Below are 19266 nucleotides of genomic sequence, written 5' to 3' on the forward strand. Positions count from 1 at the left end.
TTAGGTATGACACCAAAGGCATCATCCATGAGGGAACAAACTGGTAAGTTGAATTTCATTAAACTTAACCTCTACTCTGGGAAACACACTGTTATGAGAATAGAAGATGAAATATTTATACAATGTGAAGATTGTAAAAAAAATATCCAATGCTAAAAAGAAATAAGTTACCAAACCACAGAAAGACATGGAAGTACCTTAAATGAATATTACCAAGTAAAAAAAAGCCAGTCTGAAAAGGCTATGTACTATACGATTTCAACTGTATGACATTCTAGAAAAGGTAAAACTACAGAGATAGTAAAAAGATCAGTGGTTGCAGGGGTTAAGGGATGGGGAGGAGGGATGATATTCAGAAGGTAGAGCTCAGAGGATTTTTAGAGCAATGAAACTATTCTGCCTGATACTATAATGGTGGAAACACGACACTATGCATTTTTCAAAACCCATAAATTGTACACAAAGAGTGAACTCTAACACAAAGTATGCACTTTGGTTAATAATAATGTACGAATACTGGTTCACCATTTATGCAGTGTTAATAATATGTGAAACTGTTTGGGGGTGAGGGAGTACATGGGAACCCTCATTTCTGTTCAATTTTTCTATAAACTTAAAACTGCCCTAGGCATAAAAATGTCTGCTAATTTTAAAAAAGTGAATTCAGAAAAGTTAAAAGTCTTAAGGTAGCCAATGATAAACTCTCAATTCTGAGAATTACTGTCTTTAATAAGGTACTCTGAGACTAGACCATAATATTCTTAAAATGTTCATGCAAAGAAAGGAGGAAAACAATAGTTTTCTGGCTCATCTTTGGAGGGGGAGAGGCAGAGATGAAGACGGCTTATTTGGAGTAGGGGATGAGATGTGGGGGAAACATCTCAAAGGACTACTTGTTCAGCTAAGCTAAAGAGAAAAATTCTGTGTTAGAATGGAGAAGCTACAGAAAGTAGTATGAAACTGATTTGTTTTGAATAACAATGTATAAGCTTTTCTTCAATTTGGGTGGAATTGTACCTCTGAGGTTAGTATGTGTCTTAGGTCTCGCACCTACAATTGGGGTAGGATGTAAATGGGTTTTCTTTTATCTTTGGCTGTCATAGGTGTTAGGGGCTCTGAAAATCCAAAAACAATGACAGTTAGGGTCTAGACTTAAACACTATTTTTCTTCCTTTTGGTTCTGTTTTATTACTCCCAAGCTTTCTGCAAAGTCTCAATGCCTCAGGCTGTTGTAGTTGTGTTTTTAGGGACTCACAAAAGTGGCTTGTGTTTCAGTCTGGGGAGAAGCCAGACAGAATAGGCAGGAGGAAGTGTGAGTAGGCCGGCTGGCAGGCTGGGGTAACAAGAAATGAGGACAGATTTGGGGAGTATATAAACATTCCTGGAGGATTCTAGGAATCCATAGGGAGGACTAGGTAAAATAATGAAGTCCCCTCAATCAAGCACCATGAGTCCTTAACATATTGTTATTTGTGCACTAGAAGGCAACGTGAGTCCTGACAGATGGAGATATTGGGGAATATCTGATTGCACTTACATTTTTAGAAATACCCTTCATCCAAGTTTTAACATAAGGCATCCATTTCAGTTCTTCAGGATCCACAAACACCATTCCACATCGACTGACAGTTGCAGGGGAGGCAACCCGCAGATCTTGCACCTAAAGTTGAAGAAAGTTGAGCAGGAAACCGCTAATATGATACTTCCTTATTTCTCCAACTTCAGTGTTCACACTTATAAAATGATTCACACTTTTAAAGTCTAACTTAACATTGAAAGGCTTTGTGTGGAAGAGAGTGGGAGAGCAATAAGTAATTAGAAATGCAAGAACAAAGTTAAATGAGTATAAGGCGAAAAAATTCCCACAAGTACAGGAGGATACTGTCAAATTCTATGGGCAGGGCTATTTTTTCTTTCTTCTCTTTGCTTTTCTCTTTTCTCCTTTTCATTCTTGTATTAGAATCCCTAGCACATAGTAGGCATTCAATCAGTATTTGATGAATGAATAGAACACAGGTGGCATCCTTCATAATGTTTGTAGCTGTACTTGGTCCACATTCTTCTCCCAATCCCTCATCAAATATTCATATCACAGTGGGATAATTTATTCTTATTAAATATAATAATTTTTAAATTTAAAATGCACTTCAAATGATACAAAGTGCTCTCTCTCTCTCTTTCTTCCTCTCTCCCTCTCTCAGGGAAGCCAGAATTTATTGTACTTCCTATTTATAGAGACAAGAACATTTGAGACTTTGACTGTCAATCTATTACAAAAGGATAATTTAATAAGTAAGTAAACAGAACATAATAATAGACATTATAGATAGTAAAGGCTACATCAGTGTGAGAAAAAATGTAATGATGGTATGCCAATTTAATGAATGATTTCACTCCACAGTAATGTGTACACTTACCTCAAAAAGCATGTGAATTTGAGGTGTGAGTTTAATCCTCTCACTGTTAGCCAGGCAAAGCATCTTGTTATCATCCAGCACTGTATTCATGTTTTCAATCCAAAGAGCATCTACTGGCCCATCACTGATGATCCATTTATGGTCTTCTGAAGTATCATTCACAGCTGCTCGGACACTTAGTGCCATCAAACCATCTTTCCATTCCAAGGTTAAGTTATTAATCTCTCCATATAATTCGCCCATGGTAATTGATTTAGGGTTGAGAACATATGTTTTAACTGCTTGGTAAAAGGGATTTTCTATCCCAAGTTTTTGTAAATTCCCTAAAGTTTCTGCTAGTATTCGGTAAACTGTGGTCTTGCCACCTCCTGTTGGTCCAACTAACATAACACCATGCCTTACTAGCATTGTTTCATAAAACTGTATCACCTTTCTAACCATACACATCTCAGGCTGAAGATTTTGTCCATTCATGACATCCACAATTGTTGACTGTAAAATACCATAATCATGTTCTGGAATTTGGACTCCAGGAAAAAGGTCAGATATGATTCCACTGTCAAAACAAAAATAAAATCAATTAGGAGCAACTGGTCATTGATTTTTCCCATATTTGTTACAATCAATGAAATATTATGAGTCTTATTGTTTCTCATTGATCTTTCTCTTCTGAACATGTACAGTATTAGTTTGTCCTACAAGCTGTACCAGAATCTATCATTTCTCTGATATCATGTATGATTTTGTTTGTTTTCTGTATAGTAGACCAATGTTCATAAGTATATTAGGAGCTTCTTGGGAGTAAGCAATATCTTTTGTGTTTCTTTCTGTATTTCTCACAGTACATGGCACAGTATCAAGCATATAGAAGGTGATGAACTTATTTTTAATTATTTAAAAAATTATAAAATATCTCACTTAAAAATTTAAAATTATTTAAAAATTATATTTAAAATTATATTTATAGTTCAAATTTTCCTAAAATCATTTACATATGCTCATAACTGTATGTGGCTATTCAGAAAAATAAGATGAATATAGAATTAAAATTAGTTTTATGCAAGAAGGGAGGAAGGAAAAATGTGACTGTTTCTATAGGAAACAGTTGATATGAGATGTTTCTATGGGAAAAAAGAAGCTAAATCTTTACTTCACATTATATACACAAATACATCTGTGATACAGTTAAAACCTTACATAAAGTGACCAAAGTACTAGAAGAAAGTACAAGAGCTAGATTTTGCAACATTGTGGTAAGGCGGTCTTTCTAAGAAAGGCAGGATATCTACAACTGTAAAAAGAAGTTGACAGAGTGAAAAAAGAAAAACAAACAGACAAAAATCAAACTTCTGTGAGATAAAAGGCTTTATATACAAACCTAAAGCATGAATGGGAGACTTAGAAAAACATTTCCAATGTTTATATCAGATACAGGTTATGTGTTTCTATAAATCAGTAAGTAAGAGTACAATAGGAACATGCTCCAAGAATAATAATTATAAATAAATAATGAACATAGGAAATGATACCCAATGACTCTAATAGTTACAGAAATGAATATTAAAATAGGCTACTACATTTGGCCTCTCTTTAAAACACTTATGGGGAAATAGGCACCTTCATAAAACCACTTATGTAAATGTAAAAGGGTAACTCATCTTTGGAGGACAATTTGATTGAATCTATTTAAATAAAAAATGAGGAAACCCTATGACCTAGGAAACTTACTTCCAGGAATCTCCCCTGTAGAAATATCATACCTGTGCAAAGATATATGTATAGGAATGTTCATTATTAGCATAGAAAACAATTAGGAAAAAATCTAAATGTCCATATATAAGACCTTTCACATTAAAATAGTTCTATAGGTTTATTATGTCTCAAAGTACCATCTTACATAATAGCAGTCTAGCAGCAGTACAAAAAAATAGACTCATGCATATATACTAACATGAAAAAGATGCTTAAGATATGTAACTAATTGAAAAAGCAACAGCTGTAAAAATAGAAATGTATTAAAGGTAATACATGAAAATGTCAACCAACTTATTTCTCCGGAAAGATGGAACAGACTTACTTTTCCCTATTCCTTCCATTAAGTACAACTAAAATCCCTGTACATTAAGTAAAATAAATGAAAGAAGACTCTGAAAGGTAGAGAGAAGGCAGATTGGCTAGGTACTTAAGATGCAAGCAGTAACAGTGTCGAGTCTCTTGTGTCTTTTTGTCTTTTACATCCTGACAATCCAGAAATGCCAATGGGCACAGATTTTTTAAAAAAAGCCCTAGGAAAAGCTTACCGCCTTTATCCAAAGGACCAGGAAAGGGGCAGCCCAGCAAGACAGAAAACTTTTAGGCAATAACTGCTCTACTCTAACCAAACACCACTGAAAACTCCTGAGGTATTTATTCCTACCCACACCAGCAGATACTGAGTATGGAGCCCAGACTTCCACTCTAGCTAGGGTGTAACAAGTCTCCTGAAATTCCTCTCCTCATTCCCCCATGGTGTCAGAGAAGGCCATATAGGGATGTACTTTCATCCTCACTGGGAAGTAATGATACTCCCTTTGGTATTAGTGGAGACCATATGGGAAGCCTGGACTTCCAGCCCTCCCCAGGAATAATGAAGCACCCCTTCCTCTCTCTGATGGGTGGCATCAGAGGAGGCTCAGTGGAGAGTTAGGACTTTTACCACTGTCCAGGGGTAATACAGCTGTCTTCCCTGTGGCATCAGTGGAGGTTACGTGGGGAGCAGTAATGAGGTATTTCTACTCTTCTATCCAGGACAATATCACTGGAGGACTGCCAGGGAGCTGGAACTCCCACCCCTACACAGCAGAAATGACTGCTCCCACCAGACACCGATAAAACTTGAATTCTATCCCCACCTGGCAGTAACAAAGTTGCATTTCTAATTTCTCTTGCTGGTGTGGCATCAGGAAAAGCCAGTTAAAACAAGTTTAGATAAGATCTAGAGTCTCATAACATAATATCTCAGATAAGTAGGTTTCAATAAAAATCATTCATCATATCAAAAGCCAGAAAGATCTCAAACTGAACTAAGAGAGACAATCAATAGATGCTAACACTGAGATAAGAGAGATGTTAAAACTGTCTGACAAATGTATTTTATTTCTTAAGGGATACGGTCTCACTATACTGCCCAGGCTGGTCTTGAACGCCTGGGCTCCAACAATCTTCCTGCCTCAGCCTTCTGACTAGCCAGGACTATAGGTGCATGTGACTACACACAGGTGAGATCATTATCTTAAAACAGACATCATGAAAATGTTTTAAGAACCCATTATGAACACATTAGAAACAAAAGAATATAAGGACATCTCAGCCAAAAAAAAGAAAGAAAAAAGAATATACAAAGAACCTGTGAGAAATTTTAGAACTGTTCCCCTTCCCGAGTCCAAGTGATCTCATTGTTCAGTTCCCACCTATGAGTGAGAACATGCAGTGTTTGGTTTTCTGTTCTTGCGATAGTTTGCTGAGAATGATGGTTTCCAGCTGCATCCAGGTCCCTACAAAGGACACAAACTCATCCTTTTTTATGGCTGCATAGTATTCCATGGTGTATATGTGCCACATTTTCTTAATCCAGTCTGTCACTGATGGACATTTGGGTTGATTCCAAGTCTTTGCTATTGTGAATAGTGCCGCAATAAACATACGTATGCATGTGTCTTTATAGCAGCATGATTTATAATCCTTTGGGTATATACCCAGTAATGGGATGGCTGGGTCATATGGGGCCTATCATGGGGAGGGGGGAGGGAGGAAGGATTGCATTGGGAGTTATACCTGATGTAAATGACGAGTTGATGGGTGCTGACGAGTTGATGGGTGCAGCACGCCAACATGGCACAATTATACATATGTAACAAACCTGCACGTTATGCACTAGAACTTAAAGTATAATAATAATAAAAAAGAAAAAAAAGAAATTTCAGAACTGAAAAAATACAATAAAAAATCAACAGATGGGTTCAAGAGCAAAATGGAAGGGATAGAGGAAAGAACTGGTAAACTGCAAGACAGAATAATAGAAGTTACCCAATCTGAACAAGACAGAGAAAATTGTCTGAAAAAAAAAAATGAGCAGCCCTTGGAGACCTATGGAAATATAACAAAAGATCTAACATTTGTGTCATTGGAGTCTCAAACGATGGGGAAAGATGAAAGAGCTGAAGAAGTATTCAGAGAAATAATGACTGAAAATGTCACACATTTGCCAAAAAGCACGAACCTACAGATTTAAGACGTTGATCAAATCTCAAACAGGATAAACCCGAAGAAATCCATATGAAGAAACAACATAGTCAAACTTCTAAACACGGAAGACAATGAAAACAATCTTAGCAGCAGCCAGAAGAAAAAAAAGAAATGACACCTTACCAACAGGGAAAAATCCCCACACAGAATAACAGCAAAATTCTCATCTGAGACCATGGAGGCTGACAGGAAGTGGTACATCTTTTTTAAAAAATGTTTTATTTTCAGTTCTGGGGGGTACATGTGCAGGATGTGCAGGTTTGTTACATAGGTAAATGTGTGCCATGGTGGTTTGCTGCAACTATCAATCCATCATTTTTCAGCTCCTACTTATAAGTGAGAACATGCGGTGTTTGGTTTTCTGTTCCTACATTAGTTTGCTGAGTTTATGGTGTCCAGCTTCATCCATGTCCCTGTAAAGGACATGATCTCATTCCTTTTAATGGCTGCATAGAATTTCATGGTGTACATGGGAAGTATATGGTACAACAGCTTTCAAGTACTGAAACAACTGTCACTCCAGAATCTTATACCCAGGGAAAATATCCCTCTAGAATGAAGGGAAATAAAGACATTCTCAGATAAAGGAAAAGGAAATGAATTTGTAGCCAGCAGATCTACCATGAAGAATGGCTAAAGGGAATTTCCCTAAGCAAAAAGAAATGATGAAAAGAAGCAAACTTGGAGCATCAGAAAGGAAGAAAGAACACGATAAATAAAAATAGGAGTCCCTATTATGAACATGGTATTACCATTCATTGCGAAAAGTAATTGTATATTTATATATAAGCATCCTTCAGAGATGCTGTGGGTTCAGTTTCAGAGCACTACAATAAAGTGAATATAGCAATAAAGCAACTCATTTTTTGGTTTCTCAGTGCATATAAAATTTATTGCTATGCTATACTGTAGTCATTTAAGCATGCAATAGCATTATGTCTAAAAAATGTATATACCTTTATTTAAAAATGCTTTATTGCTAAAAAAGGCTAATGACCATCTGAGCTGTTGGCAAGTCATAATCTTTTTGCTGGCAGAGGGTCTTACCTCAATGTTGATAGCTGCTGACTGAGCAGGATGGTAGTTGCTGAAGGCTGGAGTGACTGTGGCAATTTCTTAAAATAAGACAATAATGTTTGCCATGTTCATTGACTCTTTTGTGAAAGATATCTATGTGCTTGTGATGCTGTTTGATAGCATTTTACTCACAGCAAAACTTCTTTCAAAGTTGAAGTCAGTTCTCTCAAACCCTTCCACTGCTTTATCAACTATATTTGTGTAATAGTCTGAGTCTTTTGTTGTCATTTCAACAACATTTACAGCATCTTCACCAGGAATAGATCCCATCTCAGGAAACTACTTTCTTTGCTAATCCATAAGAAGCAACACCTCATCCATTCACGTTTGATCATGAGATTGCAGCAATTCAGTCACATCTTCAGGCTCCACTTCTAATTCTAGTTCTCTTGCTGTTTCCACCACATCTGTAGTTACTTCCTTCACTGAGGTCTTAAACCCCTCAAAATCATCCATGAGGGTTGGAATCAACTGTTTCCAAACTCCTGTTAATGTTGACATTCTGTCTTACCATGAATCATGAATGTTCTTAATGACATCTAGAATGATGAATCCTTTTCAGAAGGTTTTAAAATTAACTTTGCCTGGATCCATCAGAGAAATCACTATCTATGGCAGACAGAGCATCACAAAATATGTTTCTTAAAGAATAAGACTTGAAAGTTGAAAGTACTCCTTGATCCATGGGCTACAGAATGGATGTTGTGTTAGCAGACATGAAAACAACATTCATCTCCTTGTACATCTCCCTCAGAGGCCTTGAGTGACCAGGTGCATTGCCAATGAGCAGCAATATTTGAAAAGGAGTCTTTTTTTCTGAGCAGTAACTCTCAATGGTGATTTAGCCCTTTTCTCATTTAGAACAAAAAAGGGCAGCTCACTGCCAGTGCTCATTTAATTTTACATAAACATGCTCTGTGAGGCTGAAAGAAATCTGACTGCTTTTCAGTGTGAAAATAAAATGTAAAAACTGTTCTTGGAGTTATTTCTCAACAGAACTAACATTAGAATCATCCAAATCATCAGAGTCATCTATTTTGGAAAAATCAGATTCATCAAATGAATCTTGGGCCAACGACTATTAAAAAACAATGTTAACATCATGCACAGGAATGTTATGCTTTCTAGGATTTGACATTTTCAGTGATCAAGAATTACTATGTTTTGTAAGTGGAAATACCACTACTAAAAACAGAATGCTATAGAATGATGCCTTTTGTTTCCAAAGTCAGTATACTACAGCAATGTGAAAATAATAATAAAAGTGAGATAATTCCTGACAAAGTTATCTCGGGTTAAATTCTGCAGCCACAAGTACAAATTCTGCGCTGCCAATGAGTACTCTCAGGGCAAACGGGAAAAGGGTTAAAATATTCAGTAAACCATTCTCTAAACAGACATGCTGTCATCCAGGCCCTGTTGTTTCATTTTTAGAGCACAGGCAGAGTAGATTTCATGTAATTCTTAAGGGCCCTAGGTTTTTGGAGTGGTAAATGAGCATCGGCTTTAACTTAAAACCACCAGTTGCTTTAGCCTCTAACTAGAGTAAGCCTGGCCTTTAAAGCTTTGAAGCCAGGCGTTGGTTTCTCCTTTTTCACTATGAAAGTCCTATATGGCATCATCTTCTAATAGAAGGCTGTTTTATCTACATTAAAAATCTGTTGCTTAGTGTAGCCACCTTCATCAGTGTTCTTAGCTCTGGATAACTTACTGCAGCCTCTACATCAGCGTTTGCTAGTTTACCTTGTACCTTATATGTTATGGAAATAACTTCTTTGCTTCAACTTCATGAAGGAAACTTCATGAAGCTAGCTAGAAAAATAAGTTTGAAGCTAGCTACTTCACCAGGAGTAGATCCCATCGCAGGAAACTACTTTTGGTTGGGTACGGTGGCTCACACCTGTAATCCCAGCACTTTGGTAGGCTGAGGCGGGCTAATCACTTGAGGCCAGGAGTTCAAGACCAGCCTGGCCAACAGGGTGAAACTCTTCCTCTACCAAAAATACAAAATTAGCCAGGGGTGGTGGCGTGCACCTGTTAGTCCCAGCTACTTGGGAGGTTGAGGCAGGAGAATTGCTTGAACCTGGGAGGCAGAGGTTGCAGTGAGCCAAAATTGTGTCACTGCACTCCAGCCTGGGTGACAGAGTGAGACTGTCTCAAAGCAAAGAAACAAACAAAAAAAAAATGACTTTCTTTGCTAATCTATAAGAAGCATCTCCTCATCCATGCAGGTTTTATTATGAGATTGCAGCAATTCAGTCACATGTCTGCTAGCTTTGAACTTTTCTTCTGCAGCTTCCTCACCACTTTTTCCCCCTTTATAGAACTGAAGAGAGTTAGGGCCTTGATCTGGATTAGGCTTTGGCTTAATGGAATGTTGTGGCTGGTTTAATCTTTTATCCAGACCACTAAAACTTTCTGCTTATCAGTAATAAGGTTACTTTATGTTTCTTATCAGTCATGTATTCACTGGAGTAGCACTTTTAATTTCTTTCAATATCTTTTCCTTTGCATTCACAATTAGGCTATTTGGCACAAGAGGCCTAGCTTTCAGCCTATCTTGGCTTTAGACATGTCTTCCTCACTAAGCTTAATCGTTTCCAGCTTTTGATTTAAGGTGAGAGGTGTGTGACTCTTCCTTTCATCTGAACACTAGTGACCATTGTAGGGTCATTAGTTGGCCTAATTTCAATATTATTGTGTCTCAGAGAAGAGGGAGGCCCAAGGAGAAGGAGAGAGATGGCAGAACGGCTGTCTGTGGAGCAGTCAGAGCACACATTTATCAGTTAAGTTTGCTGTCATGTATGGGTGCAGTTTGTGGTGCTCCCAGAACAACCGCAATAGTAACATCAAAGATCACTGATCACAGATCACCATAACAGATATAATAATAAAAAAAGTTTGAAATATTGTGAAAATTACTAAAATTACCACATATACACACGGTAAATACAAACTGTTGGAAAAATTGTGCTGATAAACTTGCTTGATGAAGGGTTACTACAAACCTTCAATTTATAAAATACATGACATCTGCGAAGTGCAATAAAATGAAGTGAAATAAAATGAGGTATGCCTGTAGATACCTCTGCCCTCAACACTGGAGACACAGACAGTCACATACACAGGATCACAACAAACTAGCATAGGAGCCAGTGCCAGGGTAGGAAAATGTCAGCTGTAATTGATAAATTGCTTTAGGCTAGATGTGGAGATGTCTGAGAGTTAAAAACTCCAGGGGCATCCAGTCATGGGGTGGAGGGGCACATCTTTTGTGAATTTTACCTCTAGGAGCTCAACCAGGTTCTTGGAGTAAATATCTGAGAGAAATCCCATCATGTGAAAATTTTTGCAATCTATGCATCTGGCAGAGGTCTAATATCCAGCATCTATAAGGAACTTAAACAAATTTATAAGAAAAAACAAACAGCCCCATTAAAAAGTGGGCAAAGTACATGAACAAGCACTTCTCAAAAGACGACACACATGCAGCCAACAAACATGAAAAAAACCTCAACATTACTGATCAATAGAGAAATGCAAATCAAAACCACAATGTGATACCATCTCATGCCAGTTAGAATGGCTATTATTATTATTATTATTAATATTTTTTGAGATGGAGTTTCACTTTTGTTGTCCAGGCTGGAGTGCAGTGGCACAATCTTGGCTTACTGCAACCTCCACCTCCTGGGTTCAAGTGATTCTCCTGCCTCAGCCTCCCAAGTAGCTGGGATTACAGGCATGTGCCACCATGCCCAGCTAATTTTATATTTTTAGTAGAGACAGGGTGTCACCATATTGGTCAGGCTGGTCTCAAACTCTTGACCTCAGATAATCCACCTGCCTTGTCCTCCCAAAGTTGTTGGGATTACCGGTGTGAGCCACCACACCCAGCCTAGAATGGCTATTACTAAAAAATCGAAAAACAACAGATGTTGGTGAGGTTGTGGAGAAAAAAGAATGCTTTTACACTGTTAGTGGGAGTGTAAATTAGTTCAACCACTGTGGAAAGCAGTTTAGTGATTCCCCAAAGAGCTAAAAACAGAACTACCATTTGACCCAGCAATCCCATTACTGGGTATATACTTAAAAAAATATAAGTCATTCTGTTATAAAGACACATACATGTGTATGCTCATTGCAGTATTATTATAAATAGCAAAGACATGTAACCAACTTAAAAACCCATCAATGAGAGACTGGATAAAGAAAATGTGGTACATATGCACCTTGGAATACTATGCAGCCATAAAGCGGAATGAGATTATATCCTTTGCAGGAACATGGATGGAGCTGGAGGCCATTATCCTTAGCAAACTAATGCAGGAACAGAACACCAAATACTGTATGCTCTCACTTATAAGTAGGAGCTAAATGATGAGAACACATGGACACATGGTGGGGAACAACACACACCAGAGCCTGTCAGAGGGTGGGGAGTGGGAGGAGGGAGAGGGTCAGGAAAAATAGCTAATGGATGCTGGGCTGAATGCCTGGCTGAATGCTGGGTGAATGCCTGTGCAGCAAACCACCATGGCACATGTTTACCTATGGAACACACCTGCACATCCTGCACATGTACCCTGGACCTTAAAATAAAAGTTGGAAAGGAAAAAAAAAAAATCACATTTGGAAAAAAAAAAAAAAAAAAAAGAAATCTCTTCATGCTTCTGGCAGGGGAGGGGAAAAGAAACCATTATGAAATAGGCTGGAGCACCCTGCTTTTCCTAATAAGAAGCCAGGATAATTAATCAGAGCCTAACCTGCTAGAGTTTTGTCAGGGCCTAACAGACCTGGGGGAAGGGAAACATCAGCTCCAGCTGGCTCTAGCCTTTCACTGGGAGAAGGGAATTACCCAACTCTAGGCCACTGTAGTCACCCTGTACCACCTAACAGGGGGAGAAAAAAAGTGAGAAACACTTATGAAGCTTACAGTTGGCATAGGCTCATTAAAAGACTGAGTCCTAATCCTAGGACAATAGAACACTTTCCCTCCTGCTGCACCTTACTCTACATTACTTATAGCCAACTTACTTTTGGCCCAGTTCTTTTTATTTTCTAAACCTACATCATGTTCAGCCATCAAGAAAATATTATGAGGTATAATAAAAGGCAACCCCTCCCCACCATTTGAAAAGACAGAGCAAGCAGTAGAACCAGACATGGGAGGGATGCTGAAATTATTGGACAGGGATTTAGAACAGTGATGATGAATACGTGAAAGGCTCTAATGGATAAAATAGACAGCATGCAGAAACAGCTGGGCAATGTAAGCAGAGATATGGAAAACCAAAGAAAGAAGCAAAAAGAAATGTATTATCAAAACCAGCACACTATAATAGAGATGAAGAATGCCTTTGATAGGCTTATTAGTAGATTGGACACAGCTGAGGAAAGTACCTCTGAGCTTGAGGGTACCTCAATAGAAACCTCTGAAACTGAAAAGTAAAGAGAATAAAGACTGGAAAAGCAACATAATACCCAAGAACCATGGTACAACCACAAAAGGAGTACCACGTGTGCAATAGGAATACCAGAGGGTAAGAGAGGGAGAAAAGAACAGAAGAAATATTTGAAAGAATAATAACAGAATTTCCCCAAATTAATGTCACCCACCAAACCTTAGATCCAGGAAACTCAGAAAACACTAAGCAGGATAAATACCTAAAAATTATACCGAGGCAGGTCATTTTAAAACCACAGAAAATTAAAGAAAAAATATAGAAAGAAGCCAGAAAAAAAAAAAAAAACAACAAAAAAATAACACTTTACCTATAGATGAGCAAAGATAAGAATTTCATTTGACTTTTCCTCAGAAACTATGCAAGCAAGAAGAGAGTGGAGTGAAACATGAGGAAAACCCCACCAACCTAGAATTCTGTACCCTGTGAAATTATCCTTCAAAAGTGAAGGAGAAATAAAGACTTTCTTTTTTTTTAAAATTTATTTTTTATTATTATTATACTTTAAGTTCTAGGGTACATGTGCATAACGTGCAGGTTTGTTACATATGTATACTTGTGCCATGTTGCTGTGCTGTACCCATCAACTCGTCAGCACCCATCAACTCGTCATTTACATCAGGTATAACTCCCAATGCAATCCCTCCCCCCTCCCCCCGCCCCATGATAGGCCCCGGTGTGTGATGTCCCCCTTCCCGAGTCCAAGTGATCTCATTGTTCAGTTCCCACCTATGAGTGAGAACATGCGGTGTTTGGTTTTCTGTTCTTGTGATAGTTTGCTAAGAATGATGGTTTTCAGCTGCATCCATGTCCCTACAAAGGACACAAACTCATCCTTTTTTATGGCTGCATAGTATTCCATGGTGTATATGTGCCACATTTTCTTAATCCAGTCTGTCACTGATGGACATTTGGGTTGATTCCAAGTCTTTGCTATTGTGAATAGTGCCGCAATAAACATACGTGTGCATGTGTCTTTATAGCAGCATGATTTATAATCCTTTGGGTATATACCCAGTAATGGGATGGCTGGGTCATATGGTACATCTAGTTCTAGATCTTTGAGGAATCGCCATACTGTTTTCCGTAATGGTTGAACTAGTTTACAATCCCACCAACAGTGTAAAAGTGTTCCTATTTCTCCACATCCTCTCCAGCACCTGTTGTTTCTTGACTTTTTAATGATCGCCATTCTAACTGGTGTGAGATGGTATCTCATTGTGGTTTTGATTTGCATTTCTCTGATGGCCAGTGATGATGAGCATTTTTTCATGTGTCTGTTGGCTGTATGAATGTCTTCTTTTGAGAAATGTCTGTTCATATCCTTTGCCCACTTTTTGATGGGGTTGTTTGTTTTTTTCTTGTAAATTTGTTTGAGTTCTTTGTAGGTTCTGGATATTAGCCCTTTGTCAGATGAGTAGATTGCAAAAATTTTCTCCCATTCTGTAGGTTGCCTGTTAACTCTGATGGTAGTTTCTTTTGCTGTGCAGAAGTTTTTAGTTTAATGAGATCCCATTTGTCAATTTTGGCTTGCAGATGACATGATTGTATATTTAGAAAATCCCATTGTCTCAGCCCAAAATCTCCTTAAGCTGATAAGCAACTTCAGCAAAGTCTCAGGATACAAAATTAATGTGCAAAAATCACAAGCATTCTTATACACCAGTAACAGACAAACAGAGAGCCAAATCAGGAATGAACTTCCATTCACAATTGCTTCAAAGAGAATAAAATACCTAGGAATCTAACTGACAAGGGATGTAAAGGACCTCTTCAAGGAGAACTATAAACCACTGCTCAGTGAAATAAAAGAGGACACAAACAAATGGAAGAACATACCATGCTCATGGATAGGAAGAAACAATATCGTGAAAATGGCCATACTGCCCAAGGTTATTTCTAGATTCAATGCCATCCCCATCAGGCTACCAATGAGTTTCTTCACAGACTTGGAAAAAACTGCTTTAAAGTTCATATGGAACCAAGAAAGAGCCCGCATCTCCAAGACAATCCTAAGTCAAAAGAACAAAGCTGGAGGCATCACACTACCTGACTTCAAACTATACTACAAGGCTACAGTAACCAAAACAGCATGATACTGGTACCAAAACAGAGATATAGACCAATGGAACAGAACAGAGTCCTCAGAAATAATACCACACATCTACAGCCATCTGATCTTTGACAAACCTGAGAGAAACAAGAAATGGGGAAAGGATTCCCTATTTAATAAATTGTGCTGGGAAAATTGGCTAGCCATAAGCAGAAAGCTGAAACTGGATCCTTTCCTTACTCCTTATACGAAAATTAATTCAAGATGGATTAGAGACTTAAATGTTAGACCTAATACCATAAAAACCCTAGAGGAAAACCTAGGTAGTACCATTCAGGACATAGGCATGGGCAAAGACTTCATGTCTAAAACACCAAAAGCAACGAAATAAAGACTTTCTCAGACAAATAAATATTGAGAAAATTTGTTGCCAGTAGCCCTGCCTTGCAAGAAATATTAAAAGAAGTTCTTTAGAGAGACGAAAAATAACATAGGTCAGAAACTCTGATCTACCTAAAGGAAGAGCATGGAAGATGGAATAATTGAAGGTAAAAAAGAAAATTTTTATTTTTCTTTGTCTTAATTGATCTAACAGATAACAGTTTGTTCTAAATAGCTATAGCAACAATGTATTTGATTATGTATGCCTATGTATATATTATATATGTGCTTATGTATGTTCATATATAAGTAAAATGAATGACAGCAATGACACAAGGGATGGAAGGGAGGAATTAGGATAGAAGAGAGAAACAGAATTGTTATTATAAGGTACTAACACTTCCCCTGAAATGGTATTGTGTTAATTGAAAGTGGGCTTAGATTATTTGTAAATGTATATTGCAAAATCTAGGGCAACCACTGAAAAAAGTCAAAATTAAAAAAAAGGAAAAAAAGAAAAAGAAATGGTGTAAATGTGGTATTAAGAAGTCTGGAGAGGGATAGCAGAATACATAAATAAAAGAGTTAGAAAATGATTGGGAAGTTGGAGTTCGTGAAAGACTGGGGACTGTTGCTTTCCATGTGACTAATTTATGAAACTATTTTCTTTTTAAAACTATATACATGTATAACTTGGAGAAATGTAAAACTAAACAACAAAAACAAAATAGATAAAAGCAATTGTATTTATGTTAAATCCCAAGTCTGAGTTTTTTTGAGTCAGAAACTTCCCTTAGGTCAGGAACTTATGGCCAAATGCTAATTTGTATAGCACATAGTCTGGTGAATAATATTTTGATAAAAAAACACAAATGATTGAAATTATGCCCAAACTTTAGTATCTTTATTTTAAACGAGTATTTCTTAAACTGCAAAATAAGTTTCTCCAGAAAAGATGGGAAAGTTTTCAGTTTGTTAGAGAAAGAAATAATTGAAGAAAAGACTACCATTTGCCACTACGTGATAGCCACGCTTTACTTGGTAACGTCTAGAAACTTACCTGAACAGAAGAGCATCATCTGTTAGAAATTTTGGCAAATTGGAGTCTCGTAAAGCTCTTATCAACACCACATCTTCATTTAGGTTTGGGTTTTCTCTTTTTAAAGATCTAAATTTAAAGGAATATTTTGGAATATTTAAAGGCATATCACAAGAACATAAGGTTGAATGTGATTTTCTAAACCTGTAGGGAGGGCAGAGACCTTCCCCTGAGGATTCCTGCTAGAAGGAGAGGATCATTTTCCCTTGTGTGCTCAGCGTTCATCTCCATCAGAGCACACTGACAAGTCCTGCAATGGCTACACAGCCTTGAAGAGAATGACAAGGACATCTTCTCAACATCCTCCCCAATCCCGACGTTATTCAACCTGAATTTATAGTTCCTTGAATACATCATGATGATTCCTATGTCTGTGATTTTCTTTTCAGTCTGCCCAGAATATCTTGCCTTGTTCTTTGCCTGCTCTTATTTTTCCCCTCAAAACCCAGCCCAGTGGCTCCCTTTGCTAGAAAGCTCCTGTCCTCTATCCTCCTTCTCAGCGAACCTTGGGTGGGTGCAGCCCTGTTGCTGCCCTCCCTGCATCGCAGCTACATGACTGCACATTGGTCTGTCTCTGTGACTCACTGGACTGTAGTTGTGCTCCTTCAGTGCAAGTGTATCTCAACTTCTTAGTATTCCTAGTCCTTAAATGGCCATCCTGTAAAGAGGGGACATACTATATCTGAGAGGTTAAAAGATAGAACAGAGGGTAGAAAAGTGCAGGGAGATTCGTGCAGAGCCCAGTGATGCAGGAGCCAGGCAGAGGGTTCCTGGATGTGCAGAACCTGAGCCAATGAGTCATGGCCTGAAAGGAAGGACTAGAGATAAAATAGGTCTCCTCAGAGGCTCTGGACAAGTTGGGGATTCCAGATATAGTAGTTTCAAGAAATTATAAAGAGAAAAGTTGGGGCCTGAGAAGAGGAAAGACTCTTTCTTTACTAGATACTAGAAAAAAGTTTAGGCTTGGGCTATATTATAAAGACAGAGATGAAATCTAAGACATAAGCTGAACTGAATTGGAATGATGAAGTTTCTTTAAACTCCTGAGGCTTTCTCAGGCAACATGTATGACTGGCTTTGTTGCATATGCATAACAGACTGCGTGTCTTTTAAGTCTAGTCATACCATCTTAAGGTAGTAAAGGCTTTTGTAAACAAAAACCCAGTGTTTGAATTTGAGCTCAGGGGAAGTTAATGTTCTCCAAAGCCTAGTTGGAGATCAGTTTCCATCGAGGACAACCATGTTAGGACTCACAGTGAAGAACTGTCATGGGATGAGGAGAGACAGCCTGTGTCACTTTGTCATAGGAGCGTCAAGGTAAGAATGATGACAACAGCAGCAGCCAACATTTACTAATCACTGACTGTCTGAGAGCCTTTCCTGAGTTACCCATTCAGTGCATTTGATCACATAGTTTGGGATTTCACTCGACTACTTTGGTTTCTTACCCAGCCATGACCAAGACAGACTTCACAGCTCTCATGCCAAAGTCGTAGTGATCCTGCTGAGACAGCTGCTCACTGCAAAGCTTATACATCTGAGTCATTTTTCTCGCTAATATTTTACTGGATTCAAATCCTTCAGAATATAGAATTACCTAGAATAGAAAAAATAACGCAATGCTTATTACATTGTATTGATAACAATGTATTAGCATGATACCAACATAGTAAAAATTGACTCTAAGCATTATACCTTCCCAAGTTGTTATGTCCTTTAATAAAGAAACATAAAAATTGAAGGGAAAAAGGCTTTCTGTGCCACAGGAAACTGGAAGGCAGAATATTGTATGGGGATACCTAGGCACTGATTCTGTTTTCCATCTGTAGATGAAGATGTAGCTTTGGGAACATTTGGTTCAAGGAACAGAAGAGCCCAGCTTTTGAAAATGTTCCCATCGTGAAAGTTGGATGGTGTCATTAGGCCTGAGCACAAAAGCAACAACTGAGCTTCTCTGATCCGACAGGAACACCACCCTAGTGGAAGGTGATTGCTCCTAGCTCTCTTAGTTTCCTGAGGAGTCAAGGGAAGCCATGCAAAGATTGTCAGCCTCTCCTCTGCCTTTCTTCTGACAAGTTTCTGCATCCTTGATTAAATGAATCAGATGATGCTTAGTGTCTTTGACAGTGGAGCTGGATGCAGACCCTTTTTTCTATGTATAATCTGCCTGAAACATTGCAGTTGGCTTCAGATGCAGAATTTAGAATGAGGCCGAGTTCTTACTGGTGTCTGTTTTGTTTACAGACCTATCCCTGCTGATTAGCACAGTGCTCTGCACACAGTAGGTGATTAAAAATATTTACTGACAGGCTGGGGGCAGTGGCTCACGTCTGTAATCCCAGCACTTTGGGAGACTGAGATGGGTGAGTCACTTGAGGTCAGGAATTTGAGACCAGCCTGACCAACATGGTGAAACTCCATCTCTACTAAAAATACAAAAAATTAGCCGGGCATGGTGGCAGAAGCCTGTAATCCCAGCTACTCAGGAGG

General features: G+C 38.2%; 1 protein-coding gene across 3 annotated transcripts in view; it reads right to left on the reverse strand.

The window, feature by feature from the left end:
• Positions 1–19266, reverse strand: part of DNAH6 (dynein axonemal heavy chain 6) — a 368310-nt gene that overhangs the window by 160892 nt on the left and 188152 nt on the right. For all 3 annotated transcript variants that reach the window (XM_050754693.1, XM_050754695.1, XM_050754692.1), the window contains exons 32-35: positions 18225–18373; positions 16738–16845; positions 2418–2973; positions 1538–1660 (exon numbers count right to left, since the gene is read on the reverse strand). In XM_050754693.1, the coding sequence (XP_050610650.1) occupies positions 1538–1660; positions 2418–2973; positions 16738–16845; positions 18225–18373 (936 nt within the window). The remainder of the gene's footprint in view (positions 1–1537; positions 1661–2417; positions 2974–16737; positions 16846–18224; positions 18374–19266) is intronic.

Source organism: Macaca thibetana, chromosome 13, assembly GCF_024542745.1.
Source record: "Macaca thibetana thibetana isolate TM-01 chromosome 13, ASM2454274v1, whole genome shotgun sequence".
In the NCBI taxonomy this organism is placed as follows: Eukaryota; Metazoa; Chordata; class Mammalia; order Primates; family Cercopithecidae; genus Macaca; species Macaca thibetana.